Below are 17,032 nucleotides of genomic sequence, written 5' to 3'. Positions count from 1 at the left end.
GAGAGGGAGAAGCAGACTCCCTGCCGAGCAGGGAGCCCGATGCGGGACTCGATCCAGGGACTCCAGGATCATGACCTGAGCCGAAGGCAGTCGCTTAACCAACTGAGCCACCCAGGCGCCCAACCTTTGGGAGTTTTGATCACTTGGCTATTCATGGGCCTACTTTCGTTAGACACAGAAATCTCAAACTTGAGGACTCCAACAAATATATATATATTTATATAGGAAAAATCTCCCCAAGGCATATTTCTCTCTTTGTGTCAATTTCCAATGCTTAGATCTTGTAGCAGCTTTCTTCGTACATTTGCTGATGATTCTGAAATTCTTTGAACATTACATTTCTAAATTTTTCTTTGTGATAAATCTTGGAATTAGAATAGTTGAAACCATGTTTCAGTAATAAAGATGAAATCTGAGATTTAACACTATAGAATTTTATCTCTTACCCACCTTATGGTCCAATACAAGTTGAGTGGTTTTCCTGGGAAGCTCTTCTCCAGATCATGATGTAGGAACTTAGGCTGCACCCATCTTGTATCCATGCCATCTGGGGCACGGGGCTTCCAGAGTTGCCATGGAAGAGAGAGCTTGGATAATCATGCATGGAGTATAATAACCACACTAGAGGGGTAGACATCACTTCCCACCATATCTTATGAGCCAAAATTCAATCTCTTGGCCTTAACCTCACTGCTAGAGAAGCTTTGAAATGTGGTCTTACTGTGCTAGGAAGGGGAAAGTGAAATGGGATATGGTGGCCGCATAGCATCATTTCTGCCACAGCTCCCTTCATTGGTTTGATTCTTGGCTCACTTGCCATGTTTTAATAGTCTTACCGTTCTCCTGCTCTCAGAGTTCAGCATCTTCAAAGTGTTTACCCTTGTTCTTCATATTTGAGTAAAATCACATTCAGTCTGACTCTAGAATTCATGTTCTTTTCACTTCCTCAGTGGTACAGATTCACCATGAAGGTGCAGAGTGAGGGTGTTCAACAGAATTTCCTTACTCCAGTTCTTACTCTCTCTTCCACCTTGCTGTGAACTTCTATCCTACAGTGACCTTTATCCGATTTGGCGATTAATGATTAGAATGCTATTAAATGCCCTTGTCATCACAAGCAAATAAATTTGTTTTCAACTCTTAGACATGCTCCAGTGATTGTGTGGTTGAGAATTTTGAAAATAATGAATTACCTGTAGAGAGAGGTAAGTAGAAGGTAGTTAGTGAAACCTCTCTCTGCCTTGGTGTTATGGAAGCGTTCCTCAGAGAAATGTTACCATCAATAGCCCTGTTTATGTATATTCACAATGCTAGTCGCTGACTTAATGAACTAGATATGAAAGAAGTTTCTGCACCCTGTCAGGTATTTTCAAGTACACAGAATCAAGAATTGTTGTTACTTTGACTATTAACTTTGATTTTTAAAAGGGAATGAGTAGATGTACCATTATTTAGCTTCAAATGTAGAAACATCAGTAGATACACATTTGATTAGTAATTTCTTTTTTTTTAAGATTTTATTTATTTATTTATTCAACAGAGAGAGAGAACTTAAGCAGGGGAACTGGGAGAGGGAGAAGCAGACTCCCCGCTGAACAGGGAGCCCGATGTAGGGCTCGATCCCAGGACCCTGGGATCATGACCTGAGCTGAAGGCAGACGCTTAACGACTGAACCACCCAGGCGCCCTTGATTAGCAATTTCAATAGAAAAAGTTGTCCAAAGTGCCAGCATCTGCCTCATTTCTGTGTTGTAAAGGTTGACCTTCAGCTCATGCAGGAGACCATGCTGGATGCACGCCTGGGTCTCCCCCTCTGTTGACTGGCTCCAAGGCACCTCCAGCCTTCCTCATTGGCGCATGTTAGACCTGCATCAGATGCAGCTCTCCAAATGATGAGTGCTTCCATACTTCTGTTAAAGCAGTAATATCAAGATTTCCTAACAGGAAAACCTACACTTAGGCAGAACCAGAGAAAGTAAAATGTCAGAGCAGGAAGGGCCCACATCTGGCTCATACATAGTAGAACCTACTTTTGTCCTCCTCTTATTGTTAGGGTGAAATGAGTTAACCTCTTTCTAGTCCCTAGCACAGCGCCTAGGACCTAGTGAGTGTTCAGCACATGGGACTTACCATTTGTCATCATTATTTCTAGTGGCAGAGCCCAAAGAGGAACCCAGATGCCCTAATAGTTGCCTGCTCTTTTCCGAGGCACATAGTTTGCATTCCCCACGTTGTATAGGGAGAAATGTGTTTGGAGAAATTGAATTAAAATAAAAGCAGTGGCAGCCTCATTCTCATTGCTGAGCACGGACTTGGTGCTGAGTTCTGGGCTACGCATGGTGTGTGCTTTCATGTAACCTCCAACATCCCAAGAGATTCAGACTCTATCGCCTTCGTTTGACTCAAGTAAAGGCTGAGCTGGGGAACTGGCCTGTGGTCACAGCACAAATAAGGGGCTGCTTTAGGCTTTAAATCCAACTTTGTCTGACTTCAAAGTCTTTATTGTTAACTGTTATTTTATTCCAGGGGTTGGCAAACTATGGCCCACAGGCCAAACCGAGCATACCTGGTTTTGCATAGTCCTCAGGCTAAGAATATTTTTTACATTTTTAAATGGTTGAAGAAATTGAAGAAGAAAAAATGTCCTGACACAGGATGATTAGGTGAAATTGAAATCTCAGTGTCCATAAATGAAGTCTTACTGAACACGGCTACGCTCATTTGTTTATATCGCCTGTGTCTGTGTCTAGAATTGAGTAGTCGTGGCAGAGTCCATGTGGCCCGAAAAGCCTAAAATATTCACTATCTGGCCTTTATTCTATACTTTTCCTCAGTGATTATGTTTTTGAGATTCCAGTTATTTAGAACATAATTTTGGGATTTTTATAAGGTCTGTCTCCTCCTGTTACCTGCCTTTTCTGTTTGTTCCATATTAATTAACCTATCAGTCAAATGATGCATAGTGTGTATAAACAGAGTTCACCCTTATAGTATCTATATTTTGTCTTTTTTTTTAAACAGAGTGAGGAATGATTTGTTACTGGAGAACGTCCGAGGCTTTTGATGAAAACCTGTTTGTACTTGCCATGGAGGGTGGCTCTTTGTGGTCTACACGCCCCTCATAGCCATCTACTGAGCTGATTATTTTTAAACCTCTAAGTGTCTTGGATGCAGAAATCACTCTATTTTCTTTCCCTTCTAGTGGTTTGCTGTCTTCTGATTATGTGGAGATCCACTACGAAAATGGGAAGCCACAGCACTCTAAGGTACAGTTAAGAACATATGGAAATCCTGCAGCATAAAGATGCTTGCCCATAGAATTGTTCATCGCATGCTGCATTTTGATGTCTCTCTCAATAAAATGAGCTGTTCTCTTGTACAACAGTGCTATTTTTAAATTTAAAATAAGTTTAGGAGAAACTTATTAAAACTTATAAATGTTCGAGATAGCATTAGAGATTCTGTATATTCAGGTCAATAAAGAAATGTTTATTGTTTTGGTTATACATACAGTATCTTCTGGAAATGAATGATATAAAGAGCTATACAGCTCCATAGCAATACCTTCAAGTAGTAGATCACCAGCTCATGGTCATAGTCTGAATGATGAGCCTAGAATGGCTGTTTAGTCCAAGAGACTTTGGTGCCTGAGAAGGGCAGAGGACAGGTAGGGGAAGGGAGATTCAGGGAACACTGTCCTTAATCTTCACAAGAGTTCTGGGAGATGGATATTATTATTTCTGTAGTGCAAAGGAAGGAAGAAATCGAGGCAAAGGGGGCAGATAAACTTACCCAAGACCACCATGGATTGTCATGGAAAGCTAATTGGGTACTCGATTTCCTTCAGTGGAGATTAACTATTCCTTTAATGGCGTGTCAGTAAGGAGCAAGTGGGTTTAGATGCAAATAAGATTATTTGCGTGTAAGGAAGACAGTGATCTCTACCAGTCACGATGAAAATCCTGGGGATGGCTACATTCAGAGACTGATTTGTGGGAAGTCCACAGAGTACCACTGAACCTAAGCTGTGTCCACGGAGCAGATACCACGGGCACAGGAGAGGAAACAGGGAAACAAAATACAATGGGAAACTTTGGATTTTTTTTCTACGTTGCTAACGAGTATTGGCACAGAAGTGGGCCTTTCCTGTGTGGGCTTGCTGGGTTGTGTACCACAGAGAACTAGGTTTTTTCAGTGTGATAGCTTCTCACCAGATATTTATGGGTGGCCTTCATTGTAAATACTGCTCAGGGGGTTATGGAATTTCTCAGGATTTATAACTGTCCAATTAACAGTGGGCACATTTGTAATTTGATGCGTGTTTTAAGCCTTTGAATTTCATGCCACAGATTAAGAACTTCCAGTTATTATTCTTATTGTTCTGTCAGTTCTTGCCTCAGGCTGCATCTTGGGGGTTGTTGAAGCTCCCGAAAAGTGAATGCTGTGGAAAGCGAGCAGAAATGCTAAATCAAGCACGGGAACGGTGCTTTCTGGCATTTGTACAAACCAAAGCTTCCGTCAGCTGCGCCAGGGCCCTGAGCGCTGCGGGTGCTGAATCATGAGTCTGGAGTAGAGAAGATTGCACGAGAACTTTATAGACTTAGCAAAGGAGCCACATTTGCAGGCCACAGTAACCTGAGTCAAACGTCTCACTAACAAGTTCAGTCAGTTTTTTTTTTTTTTTAGAAGCAGAATAGCTAATTGGCCTCCAGAGGTCATTTGAGGTCCCAGAAGGAGACCTTACCAATAAGGCACATCAAAACTCCTATCAGTTACAACTAGAATTTAAAACAAAGGGTATTTCAGCTGTGGCAAAGGAAGTGTTTATTGCACTTTGTTTTTGTGTTCATTGCTTTTCTCTTATTGATGCCTCATTTTCTCCAAACAGATCGTATACCCAAACTTACTGCTTCCTATATAATGAGTTAATGGTAACAGTCTGTTTTTTATGTGTCTGTATCTATATATACACCCCCCAGAACCAAGATGACATGGTGCACAGTATGTTGAAGCAGAATTTTTTTAACCTAATAACGTTATGAACATTTTAACATGTATTAAATAATCTTCTAAACTTTTATTTCTAAAACTGTGTAATATTCTTTACTATTCATTTGCTATAATTTATTTAAAAATCCCATAGCAATAGACATTAGATTGCTTCCAATCTTTTACTATACAAATAATTTGTAAGGAAAGGCCTTCCTGATACATTTTTTAAAAGATTTTACTTATTTATTTATTTGAGAGAGAGAAAGAGAGTGGGGAGGGGCAGAGGGAGAAGGAGAGAGAGAATCCGAAGCAAACTCCACAGAGCTGATGCAGGGCTCGATCTCATGACCCCGAGATCATGGCCTGAGCTGAAACCAAAGGTGAGACACCCAACCACCTGAGCCACCCGGGCGCCCCTCCTGACGCATTTTGAACCCATCTTTAATAATTGCTTAAGGATTAATTCTGAGAATGGGATTTTCTGGGTCAAAGCATTGGTACCTTTCTTTAAAGTCTTTTGGTACATATTGATAGTTTTTCTTTCTGAAAGTTTATTTAGATCCACACTCTTCCTACCATTACTTTTTTTTTAAAAAACTTTTTTTTTTAAACTTCAGATTGCCTTCCATGTTAAGAAAATCTTTGTACAGAGTACCAGTGAAGGAAATTAACATGTGAGGATGGTTAGGTTAATTAAACCTGTTTCAACCCAGTGTGTAACCTTTCTTGCAAAGATTTCACACTGTTTAGACAAAAGTACATGCACACACACCCTGTTATTCACTAGAGATGAAAAGAATTACGCCAAGCCTATTTGGCTTCAACTTTTAAGTGCAGACATTTAAAATATCCCAAGAATTAGTTTCAAACAGAATGATGAATCCACACTTTGAACAAGCTTGTCAAGGTTTTCCCACTTCACCACCACCAAGCCCCTACCTAGTTCCCACTTCTTGCCAAGAGAGGCCAGTGTCTTAGGCTTTTATTTTTATTGGATGAAAGTGGGTTAAAGGGACTTCTTTTCCTTGTGAAGCTAAGATAGGAACTGGAGGGGTCAACGAGTTAAGTAATCAATATAGAATAGGTGTCAGGTATCAGTGAATGAGTATGGAAGCACTTTTGTTCTGCATTCGACAGAGCAATTGCTTTTGTTAGAGTTCCTACAGAGCATATGATAAAACAACTTTGGTGACTTGTTGATTGACTTTGTTGATGAAACTATTAAAAACGAGTTAATTTTTGGTGTTTTAGTTCTTGCATAAGTGAACTAGGTATCAATACGACAGTGTAAAAGTCCTTTTCAACTTTAACATATTTCTATTAAATTCCTTTTAGGCGAACCAATAACTTTGAGTGCTTACTAATATTTTGGTTTCAATTGTGCTTAGGAAAAGAAGTATCAGCTGGCCAGCAATGGAAAACTGAACAGATAGATGCTATGCTCCCATCCCCACTTCCCTCTACTTTATTACTCTTTATCATTATTGGGTGGGGAAAATGCCCTTTCCTAGCTCTGTTTACTCACCCTGGCTTCTTCCTGTCCCCTTGCTCACTCCCGCTCCGGGAAGGAAGAGCCACTTAACTGATGGGAAGGAGTTGGGTATGTCTGTGTTGTTCTTATTCCCTTCTTTTATGGGATCCACCTCCTACAGGAAGAGCACGTTCTCTGTACTTTTCCACACTCTAAGTTGCACAGTAGCAGCCTGTTGTGTGTGTGTTGTTGGTGGGGGTTTCTTGTTTCATGTTGTCTATCCCCGGGTTGGTAAGTCTAGCCAACTCAGGGTGTGGCATTAGCAGGCCTACTGATTCTCAGCTGATCCTCTCCTCCGGTATAGCACTAGCAAAAATGAAGGTGGCACTTTGATCTGTTTCAGTCCTGGGTCACTCTCTCATTTGGTTTTAAACTTGTGTGGCTACCACCTCACACGCTCAAGGATGCCTATGATCTGAACGATGGACAGTAGTATGTGCTGGTGAGGATGTGGAGAAGTAGAACCCTCACAGACTTCTGGCGGGAATGTAAAATGGCGGAGCTGCTTTGGAAGACACTTGGGCAGTTCCTCAAAAAGTTAAGCATACAGTTACCTTATGACCCAGGTGTTCTACTCCTGGGTAGATATCCAACATATGTTTAAGCAAAAACTTGTACATAGATGTTCACAGCAGCATTATTCATAATTATCAAAAAAGTGGAAACAACCCAAATGGCCATCAATCGATGAATAAATAAGATGTGATATATCCACACAGGGGAATATTATTCAGTCATAACAAGTAAGGAAGTACTAATGCATGGTACAACGTGGATAAATCTTTCAACATTATGCTAAGTCAAAGAAGCCAGTCACAAAGGTCCATATATTGTATGATTCCATTTGTTGAAAATGTCCAGAATAGGCAAATACATGGAGACCAAAGCAGGGTACGGTTTGGTTGCCAGGGGCTGGGGGTGAGGAGGAATGGGAAATGACTGCTCATGGGTGCAGGGTTTTCTTTTGAGGTGATGAAAGCATTCTGGAATTAGTGGTGATGATAGCACACCCCTGTGAGTAGACTAAAAACCACTGCATTACACTCTTGACAAGGGTGAATCTTATGGCTTGTCACTTATATCTTTTTTTTTTTTTTTTTAAAGATTTTATTTATTTGACAGAGGGAGACACAGTGAGAGAGGGAACAGAAGCAGGGGGAGTGGGAGAGGGAGAAGCAGGCTTTCTGCCGAGCAGAGAGCCCGATGCGGGGCTCGATCCCAGGACCCTGGAATCACGACCTGAGCCGAAGGCAGATGCTTAACGACTGAGCCACCCAGGTGCCCCGGCTTGTCACTTATATCTTAAAGGAAAAATAAACCCTCAGGTGGGTTTATTTACCCACCTTCTCAACAAACATGAATCCTTTGCTCCTTTCAGACTGGTCTTGTCACTGAGGCTCATGAATAAGTCATTTGTATTGTTAAACAGATAACTGATTCAGCTTACTATGATCTAGTCCCTGTTTTGGTACTGGGTGTACATCAGTGAACCAAGCAGATAAAAATCCCTGTCTTTGTTCTTTGCTTTATCACCATAATCACATCACTCTCCTAGAAGTTTTCTTACATTTTTTTTTTTTTTTAAATCGAATCATCACCATGGCTCAGTTCAAGCTCACTCCTTCCGTGAACTGTTCTTGGCAGGGATTGCTGTTGGAGGAAATGGGCCTCTGTGGGCATGGCTCCTGGTTGGGAAATTAAAAAAAAAAAAAAAAAATCAAGAGAGCAGACAACACTGGCTCCTCACAAAGCTATTTTAAGTTTGAATAGGATAATTTTGTAAGAACTATTAAAAATTTATATAGCATTGGTACAGCTAAACTGTTCTAATACTTGAACATTTTTTTCCTATTGAATTTAATGAAGGTAAATAATTAAACTGGTGTTGGGGTCTCAAGTTCCCTGATTCTTTGATATATTTTTTCATTTCCTTATGCTGCAGTATTCAAATTCAGGTATATGTGTCCGGTTAAAGAGATCTTTTTCTCTTTTGCTATCAGCCCACTGATATATTAAATAGATTAATAGACCCTGATGATTGAAAAGTTTGAATTTAAAGATATGCATGCAAAATAATCATTTGAATATAGTGTCCTATTTTATTATTATATTCAGGATCTGGAATATCAAAATATACATACACATTTGTGAGCTAAGGCTTGCGTAGTTTCAAATGTTTATCCAGATGTTCAGGAGTTTATGAGACTTTTTTTTTTTTTTAAAGATTTATCTATTTATTTGAGAGAGAGAGGGCTAGAGGGAGGGAAAGGGTAGAGGGAGAGAGTCTTTTTTTAAATTAACATGTAATGTATTATTTGCTTCAGGGGTACAGGTCCGTGATTCATCAGTCTTACAGAGTTCACAGCGCTCACCATAGCACATACCCTCCCCAGTGTCCATCACCCAGCCACCCCATCCCTTCCACCCCCCTCCACTCCAGCAACCCTTAGTTTGTTCCCTGAGATTAAGAGTCTCTTATGGTTTGTCTCCCTCTCTGGTTTTGTCTTGTTTCATTTTTCCTTCCCTTCCCCTGTGATCCTCTGTCTTGTTTCTCAAATTCCTCATATCAGTGAGATCATATGATACTTGTCTTTCTCTGATTGACTTATTTCGCTTAGCATAATACCCTCCAGTTCCATCCATGTCGTTGCAAATGGCAAGATTTCATGGGTTTTTTTTTTTGATGGCCGCATAATATTCCATTATATATTTATATAATATATATAATATATATTATATATATGTATATACCACATCTTCTTTATCCATTCGTCTATTGATGGACATCTAGGCTCTTTCCATAGTTTGGCTATTGTGGACATTGCTGCTATAAATGTTGGGGTGCATGTGCCCCTTCAGTCACTACATTTGTATCTTTGGGGTAAATACCCAGTCGTGCAATTGCTAGGTCGTAGGGTAGCTCTATTTTCAACTTTTTGAGGAACCTCCATACTTTTTTCCAGAGTGGCTGCACCAGCTTGCATTCCCACCAACAGTGTAAGAGGGTTCCCCTTTCTCCACATCCTCGCCAACATCTGTCATTTCCTGACTTGTTAATTTTAGCCATTCTGACTGGTGTGAGGTGGTATCTCATTGAGGTTTTGATTTGTATTTCCCTGATGCCGAGTGATGTTGAGCACTTTTTCATGTGTCTGTTGGCCATTTGGATGTCTTCTTTGGAAAAATGTCTGTTCATGTCTTCTGCCCATTTCTTGATTGGATTATTTGTTCTTTGGGTGTTGAGGGGAGAGAGAGAGTGTCTTAAGCAGACTCCGTGCTGAACATGGAGCCCAATGCAGAACTTGATCTCACAACTCTGAGATCATGACCTGAGCAGAAACCAAGAGTCGGATGCTTAACCGACTGTGCCACCCAGCTCCCCAAGAGTTTATGAGGGTTTCTTAAATGATGAAGAAAGTAAGAACTGACTGGTTGAACTTTACTGAAGAGAAAACGAGGTAATTAAACAGACACAAAGGTGGGGCAGTTGTAAAATAAATCATATTGAAACAGGAGATTCTGTTTTCCAATAGGATGTATTTAAAGTGAGTGGAAAGAATCAAAGTGTTTCTGTCATTCAATCGATAATACCAGGGAACCAAATCTGTTTTCCTCTTTAGGTCATTAGCACTGGACTCACAGAGCTGTTATCCCAAGCCACTTCTGATTAGGAAGTGTTTTCAAAGATGCACATTCAGTCAGGGTCCCATTATTTGCAGGAGTGGCCTGGTGGTTTCCAGCGGGGTTCTGAGCTCCACAACCTTGTGGAGCAGAGTTGCCATTATTTGAGCATCATCTGGCTTGTGGAGTGTTCGGATGTGAGGAAGTGGTAGGTTGGGGAGCATACTTACTAGGATTTTTAAGTTCCTTTGATTAGCCTAAAACTTCCACTTATCGGATGCTCTATTTTGTTGCATTTAAATAACTCACTGACAGTTTCGAATCCAAAAATGCTGACACCTGTGTGGACACACACAGACTCCTGTCATGTGCTGAATGAGCCCCTTTTGTTCTCCTGCCTGCCAATTGCCTAGTCACAGATCTGTGACGCGCTCCTCAGTACTGATCGCGAAGTGGCTGGCCAGGGCTCTCAAACTGTCTGAGAAAGAAACACTAACTGGAGAGCCTGAAAACGTGTCATTCAGTTTGGCTTTCTGCTATCATTCGCAGAGCCTTTTCACACCTTGTCATTGTCTCCTTCTCTGTACAAGGAGGTAGTAGTTACTATGAGACAGCGAATGAGTGTTCAAGATGGTTAGATCCTTGGGTGGAAGGTACCCCCAGAGCTGACTCTCCAGTGTCACCACTCACAACGCCCTCTGGGAGGGGCCTCTCTGCACTGGTTCGCTCCTGTTATCCCTGTTACCCAAGAGGGAATGCCTCTTTTCAACTAGGATTTTTTGAATATGAAGTACTTCAAGAGCTTACTTTGCAGTGGTATTTATAAAATGCTGCGTACACCTGGAGAGTTGCCAAATAGTATTTTTATGGTAATGCTTTCTTAAAAACTCGTTATAAATTTAGTAATAAGAAACTCAGAAAATCCTCTAATACTACCAGATACTAATACTAAATCAGAGCCTGCGGAATTCCTCATAGTGCTTAATATGACCACATTATCTAGATATTCAAGCTTTGTTATGATAATAGATGTCAGGGTTTGCATGTTACCTCAAGTCTTATTTCAGGTTCAGAAAATATGGTGATTTACCTTCAAATATACAGGAAATTGAAACAGTTCCTTCAGATAATATCCTACCTTAATTAAAACAACTAACAATGACCTTTATACTGAGAGAGCATCAATCATCAGTTTCTAATGGGAATTAAAATGAAATCTAAGAAAGGACTTGGAAGTATTTTCTGGGAAAAAAATCTGGAAAATATAGCTTTTTTTAGAAAGGTCAAGTAAATATGACCATGTTTGCTGTGCACTAATAATCACCTGACTTAAGAGAACTTCTTGGTGTGATACAAAGTGCTAAATAACCAGTTCGATGGAATTTACAGTTACCTGTGGTTGTTTTTAGAACCATGTGAAGAGTCTGAAATTTAATTGCAGAATATTGACCTGGATTCACAAATTGCTGAGATGCATGATACCATTTGTCCTTATAAGTTCTAGGGTTGAATATACAAATAAACCTTCTCTTGTTGCATACAAGTCAATATTTTTGTAAAAAATTGCCTTTTGAGAACCAAACCCCATACAAAAGCAACCTTTTACAAAATATTAACAAGGTTATAATACCAAATTTAGACAACCAGCACTGGAAATGTGTATTATAGTTTCTAAGAGGAAACAAACTGAATTGGTTGGGGAGTGGTCTTTGATATATGGGTAGACACCCTTATCGCTGTAAATAACCTCTGAGGCTATGGTAATACAGTATAATGAGCAGCGATCAAAATGACTGGAAATCATCAATGAAAAGTCTAAGTATGTTCAGTATATTCTATTTAAGAAAACAAATAGGAAGCTTCTGGTTAAACAGTGTGGATTCAATGCTTATATTTATCTCTATTCCCTCCCAATAACCTAGTCAAATACTAGTCAAAGAATAAAGAAGGATATACACCCACAAGGACAAAGACAGGAGAAGAAAAGACTGCAGATGAGAGGTATTCATAAAATTTTAGGAGATAGAAAGCAAACGGATAGGGGTATCTGTCAGGTTTGAGCTTTTCCTGTTCTGCTAAGTTCCATTAGGGAAACCCAAGAAGCAAGCCGATTGAAGATCCAGGACTTGAGGGTACATGAAAGCAGAGAGGTTGGTTCAAAGTCTACGTGGAGGGCTCTTACATCCCTGATGCACTTCATACCCCATATAGCCAGGCAGCCGTACCTTCTCTACTCTGGTAGAAGAGCTCCATTTATAGAGAAAAATGGAAAGGAGGGAATTATCAGAGAAATAATAAAAGTTTCCTAGAACTGAAGTGTGTGCATTTTCTTAATTAAAAGTTTTGACCGAGTGCCCAGCACAGTGAATAAGCCAAGGCATGTCTTGAAATTTCATGAAAATGGGGATGAATAAAATTCCCTAAAGTCTTCTTGAAAGAGAAAAATTATATTTTATAGAAAATATCTAACATCAGAATAGCAGCCGTTTCTCAGCAGCAACGTTAGAAGCTGTACACAATGGTGTTGAAATGCCGAGAGAAAATAATTTCTAATCTAGAATTCTCTACCCACCCAAGTGGTTGATCTAGTGTGAAGATAGAAAAAGAAGTTTTTATATATGCAAGTTCTCACCAAATTCATCTTCCATGGTCACTTTTTCAAGAAAGTACCAGAAGATGTGTACCTTCAAAAAAGGGGAAGATGAGATCATGAATGGAGAAGATATGGGGTCTAGGATTCTGTGTAGAAGGGAGGCAGAAGAGTTCCCAGGATGACCCTAAACAGAACTCCTGGCTGGTGGCTCTGTGTCAGGCCCAGTGGGAGGCCAAAGGGGGACAATAGGGCTGTCTCCCAGAATAAAATACATGTGACAAATTACCTAGTATGTGTAGCCAGGATGTAGCAGTATAAATATTCCATTCAGAAATACATAGGTAAACAGCAAAAGAAACAGATAAAAGAGTTAAAAATGATTGTCATGGAGGTGAGGAGAGAGAGAGAGAGCATGTTCACTGGTGCGTGAGCAGGGAGAGGGGCAGAGGGAGAGGGAGAGAATCCTCGAGCAGACTCCCGGCTGAGTGCGGAGCCCATCACGGGGATCTCACGACCCTGAGATCATGACCTGAGCAGAAAATAAGAGTAGGACGCTTAGCAGACCGAGCCACACGGGCACCCCTGTGTTTTTAAAATAGGCCTTATAGTTACTACTTGACTTTGAAAATTAAGTTCATATAATACTTCTAAGAAATTTTTAAAATGAATTTTAAAAGGTAGGGAAGCAAATAATAAGATTTTATGTAGTTTTCTATCGAACACAATTATTTTTTTTAAAGATTTTATTAATGTGAGAGAGATAACAAGAGAGAGCATGAGTGGGGGGAAGAGAGGGAGAAGCAGGCTCTCTGCTCAGCAGGGAGCCCAAACCAGGGCTGGATCCCAGGACACTGGGATCATGACCTGAGCCAAAAGCAGACACTTAACCGACTGAGCCACCCAGGTGCCCCTATCAAACACAGTTATTAACAACAAGAGCTCTGGGGTCTCCTCAGTTTGGTAGAAGACCTTATGCCATAGCAATATCTGGTAAGCAGCTACTCCCTTACATGTTTAAGAAAGGTATGTAAGTTGTATCAGTTACATTGGCGTCTAATTCCCGTTAATAGCTTTTTTCTCCTTTATTAATAACATAGCATCTTTATAGAAAGCGGAAAAATGGCCTCGTGCCCTTTGAGATTTCATATCAACCAGGAGGAGTTTATAGGACCCTCTTTGCAATTCTTTCTGGCTTATAGGAACATCTGTAAGAGTGAATGATGATCCAGAAAGCATCATTCATCAATGAAACCTTCCTCTGTGTTGTAGGGTGGAGAGCACTGTTACTACCACGGCAGCATCCGAGGTGTCAAGGACTCCAGGGCAGCTCTGTCGACCTGCAATGGACTTCAGTATGTGCGAGTCTCATGTGGGAGAGTGAACTTGCTTTCAGCCGTGCACTGTTTCCATCTTTTCTTTCCCAAATGTTTGTTGTAGGGACTCTGCTGTGCCAGTCTCATGTTAGGGACTGGATATGGAGTCATGAACGAGGGCATAGTCTCCACTGTCTTAACATTTAGAGTCTGCAGGTGATTCAGAGATTAAACAAGTGATTACAGAGATTAATATTGAATTGCCATTTTGGTAGGAACTGTGAAGGGGAGGATCAGGGACTTACAGGGTGACCAAACCTAGTCTAGAAAGGTTTCCCAAAGGTATATGCCAGAGGACATAGCAGTCAGGTGGTATTGGCCACAGGAGGATGGGAGGGGGTGTGCAAAGAGAGGAGCTCATACATTGGCTTCAAGGCAGGCTCTAGAAAAACCTCTCTAAGCACCTTTTAGACCCAAATAGTAACCCTCCATGTAAAGATCTGGTTGTGGCCATGTGATGAAAAAGGATATTGAAAATCTTATCTTCCTATATATCTCAAAATTATATGCAACACAGAGTCATACTGCTTAATGGAAATTCACAATTGGCAGCCATAAATACGCTTCTGTTTGCCTTTTCAGAATCAGATGGTTTTAGATTATTCTAACGAGCAAAATACCTATTTTCTTATAGGTGATACTGGATTTGTGTAAGAAGAAATTTGTACTAGTTGGACATTGTCTTGGAATTATAACGTGACATACTGGAACTGTATGAATAGTCCTGTTCCAGATTCATCTTCTAATGTTTTCATTTTGTTTCAAAAATTAATTATAACATTTATAATTTATATGCTCGTGGTATACACTTTAACACCTTTTGTAGCTTATCTCTGTCTAATACAGTGCTGAGACCACAGTGGGATTCCATACAGATATATGAATTAGATTTGGGGCAGTATAAAGATACTTGTTCAGATACACTGTTCATTTTTAAAGATGAAGTGTGAAGCTCATTTGCTGGTTCTTGCTGTTTGCTGTATTTGTTAATTTCCTCCTGGTGTGGTTTCTTGTCTCGTAGTGGTATGTTTGAAGATAATACCTTTGTATATATGATAGAACCACTGGAGCTGATTCACGATGAGGTAAGTCTGTGACCTCAGTTTCCTTATGGTGTTTTGTTCTTTTAGCATCTTTGCCTTTGAGCCATAAAGAACATAATGTGGATGTCAGCGTACATTTATATGTAGTACTGGTGTATTGAATTTAGAAATATGCAGGTTTTGACCTGCTGCACTGGGGAACATAAGCCAGCTACATGGGCTCGGCAGGTGGCTCTGTCAGCATCCAAGCTCCCACTTTGGGGAAGTGAAACCCATGGTTCTTTTGATTGAAGGTGCAGTTTCAGTACACTCACACAGGGGAAGTAAAGTCATAGGATTTATTACATACAGATTCCGGAATCTGGGGTGGGGAGCAGTAAGCCAGAGGAAGGCAGTCCTCCTTCCCAGGTCACTAGTGAACAGGAGATAGAGAACAGGGTAGCAAGCACCTGTTACTTGAAAGATGGTTGGAGTGGAGGTCCCTAACTTTTAGTGGGCTTAATTCTTTTTTTTTATTATTATGTTATGTTAGGCACCATACATTACATCAATAGTTTTTGATGTAGTGTTCCATGATTCATTGTTTGCATATAACACCCAGTGCTCCATGCAGTACGTGCCCTCTTTAATACCCATCACCAGGCTAACCCATCCCCCCACTCCCCTCCCCTCTAGAACCCTCAGTTTGTTTTTCAGAGTCTACAGTCTCTCATGGTTCATCTCCCCCTCCGATTTCTCCCCCTTCATTTTTCCCTTCCTACTATTGTCGTCTTCTTTTTTTAACATATAATGTATTATTTGTTTCAGAGGTATAGGACTCTGATTCGTCAGTCTTACACAATTCACAGCGCTCACCATAGCACATACCCTCCCCATTGTCTATCACCCAGCCACCCCATCCCTCCCACCTCCCACCACCGCTCCAGCAACCCTCAGTTTGTTTCCTGAGTCCCTTATGGTTTGTCTCCCTCTCTGGTTTTGTCTTGTTTCATTTTTTCCTCCCTTCCCCTATGATCTTCCATCTTGTTTCTCAAATTCCTCATATCAGTGAGATTATATGATACTTGTCTTTCTCTGATTGACTTATTTTCCTTAGCATAATACCCTCTAGTTCCATCCACGTCATTGCAAATGGCAAGATTTCATTTTTTTGATGGCTGCATAATATTCCACTGTGTGTGATATATATATCACATCTTCTCTATCCATTCATCTGTTGATGGACATCTTGGCTGTTCCCATAGTTTGGCTATTGTGGACATTGCTGCTATAAACATTGGGGTACACTTATCCCTTCAGATCACTACATTTAGTGGGCTTAATTCTAAGTGGTTATTTTAAAAGATGTCCTGGGAAAAGCAAAGCGGGAACTTAGAGCGGGAATCCTAAACTCAAGTTCTTTTTTTTTATTATTTCAGATTTTTTTTTTCTGATTTTTTTTCAATTTCTTTTTTTTATTATGTTCAGTTAGCCACTCTATAGTACATAATTAGTCCTTGATGCAGTGTTCAGCAATTCATTAGTTAAGTATAACACCCAGTGCTCATCACAGCACGTGCCCTCCTCAATACCCATCACCCTGTTACCCCCTTCCCCCACCCGCCTCCCCTATGAAACCCCCAGATTGTTTCTCGGGGTCCATAGTCTCTCATGGTTCATCTCCCTCTCTGATTTCTCCCCCTTTGGATTTCCCTCCCTTCCCCTATGGTCCTCCATGCTATTGTTTATGTTCCACATATGAGTGAAACCATATGATAATTGTCTTTCTCTGTTTGACTTACTTCACTTAACGTAATTCCCTCCAATTCCATCCATGTCAGTGCAAATGGTGGGTATTCATCGTTTCTGATGGCTGAGTAATATTCCATTGTGTATATGT

At 40.5% G+C, this 17,032-nt stretch overlaps 1 protein-coding gene across 1 annotated transcript in view; it reads left to right on the top strand.

Annotated features, from left to right (window-relative positions):
• Positions 1–17,032, top strand: part of ADAM23 (ADAM metallopeptidase domain 23) — a 131,408-nt gene that overhangs the window by 43,360 nt on the left and 71,016 nt on the right. Inside the window, exons 3-5 of the mRNA XM_031033128.2 lie at positions 3,203–3,266; positions 14,007–14,089; positions 15,132–15,195. Coding sequence (XP_030888988.2) covers positions 3,203–3,266; positions 14,007–14,089; positions 15,132–15,195 — 211 coding nt within the window. The remainder of the gene's footprint in view (positions 1–3,202; positions 3,267–14,006; positions 14,090–15,131; positions 15,196–17,032) is intronic.

Source organism: Leptonychotes weddellii, chromosome 3 (genome assembly GCF_054177405.1).
Source record: "Leptonychotes weddellii isolate Sample4059 chromosome 3, ASM5417740v2, whole genome shotgun sequence".
In the NCBI taxonomy this organism is placed as follows: Eukaryota; Metazoa; Chordata; class Mammalia; order Carnivora; family Phocidae; genus Leptonychotes; species Leptonychotes weddellii.
Note: the sequence above shows the minus strand (reverse complement) of the source record. Positions and strands in the feature narration are given on the sequence as shown.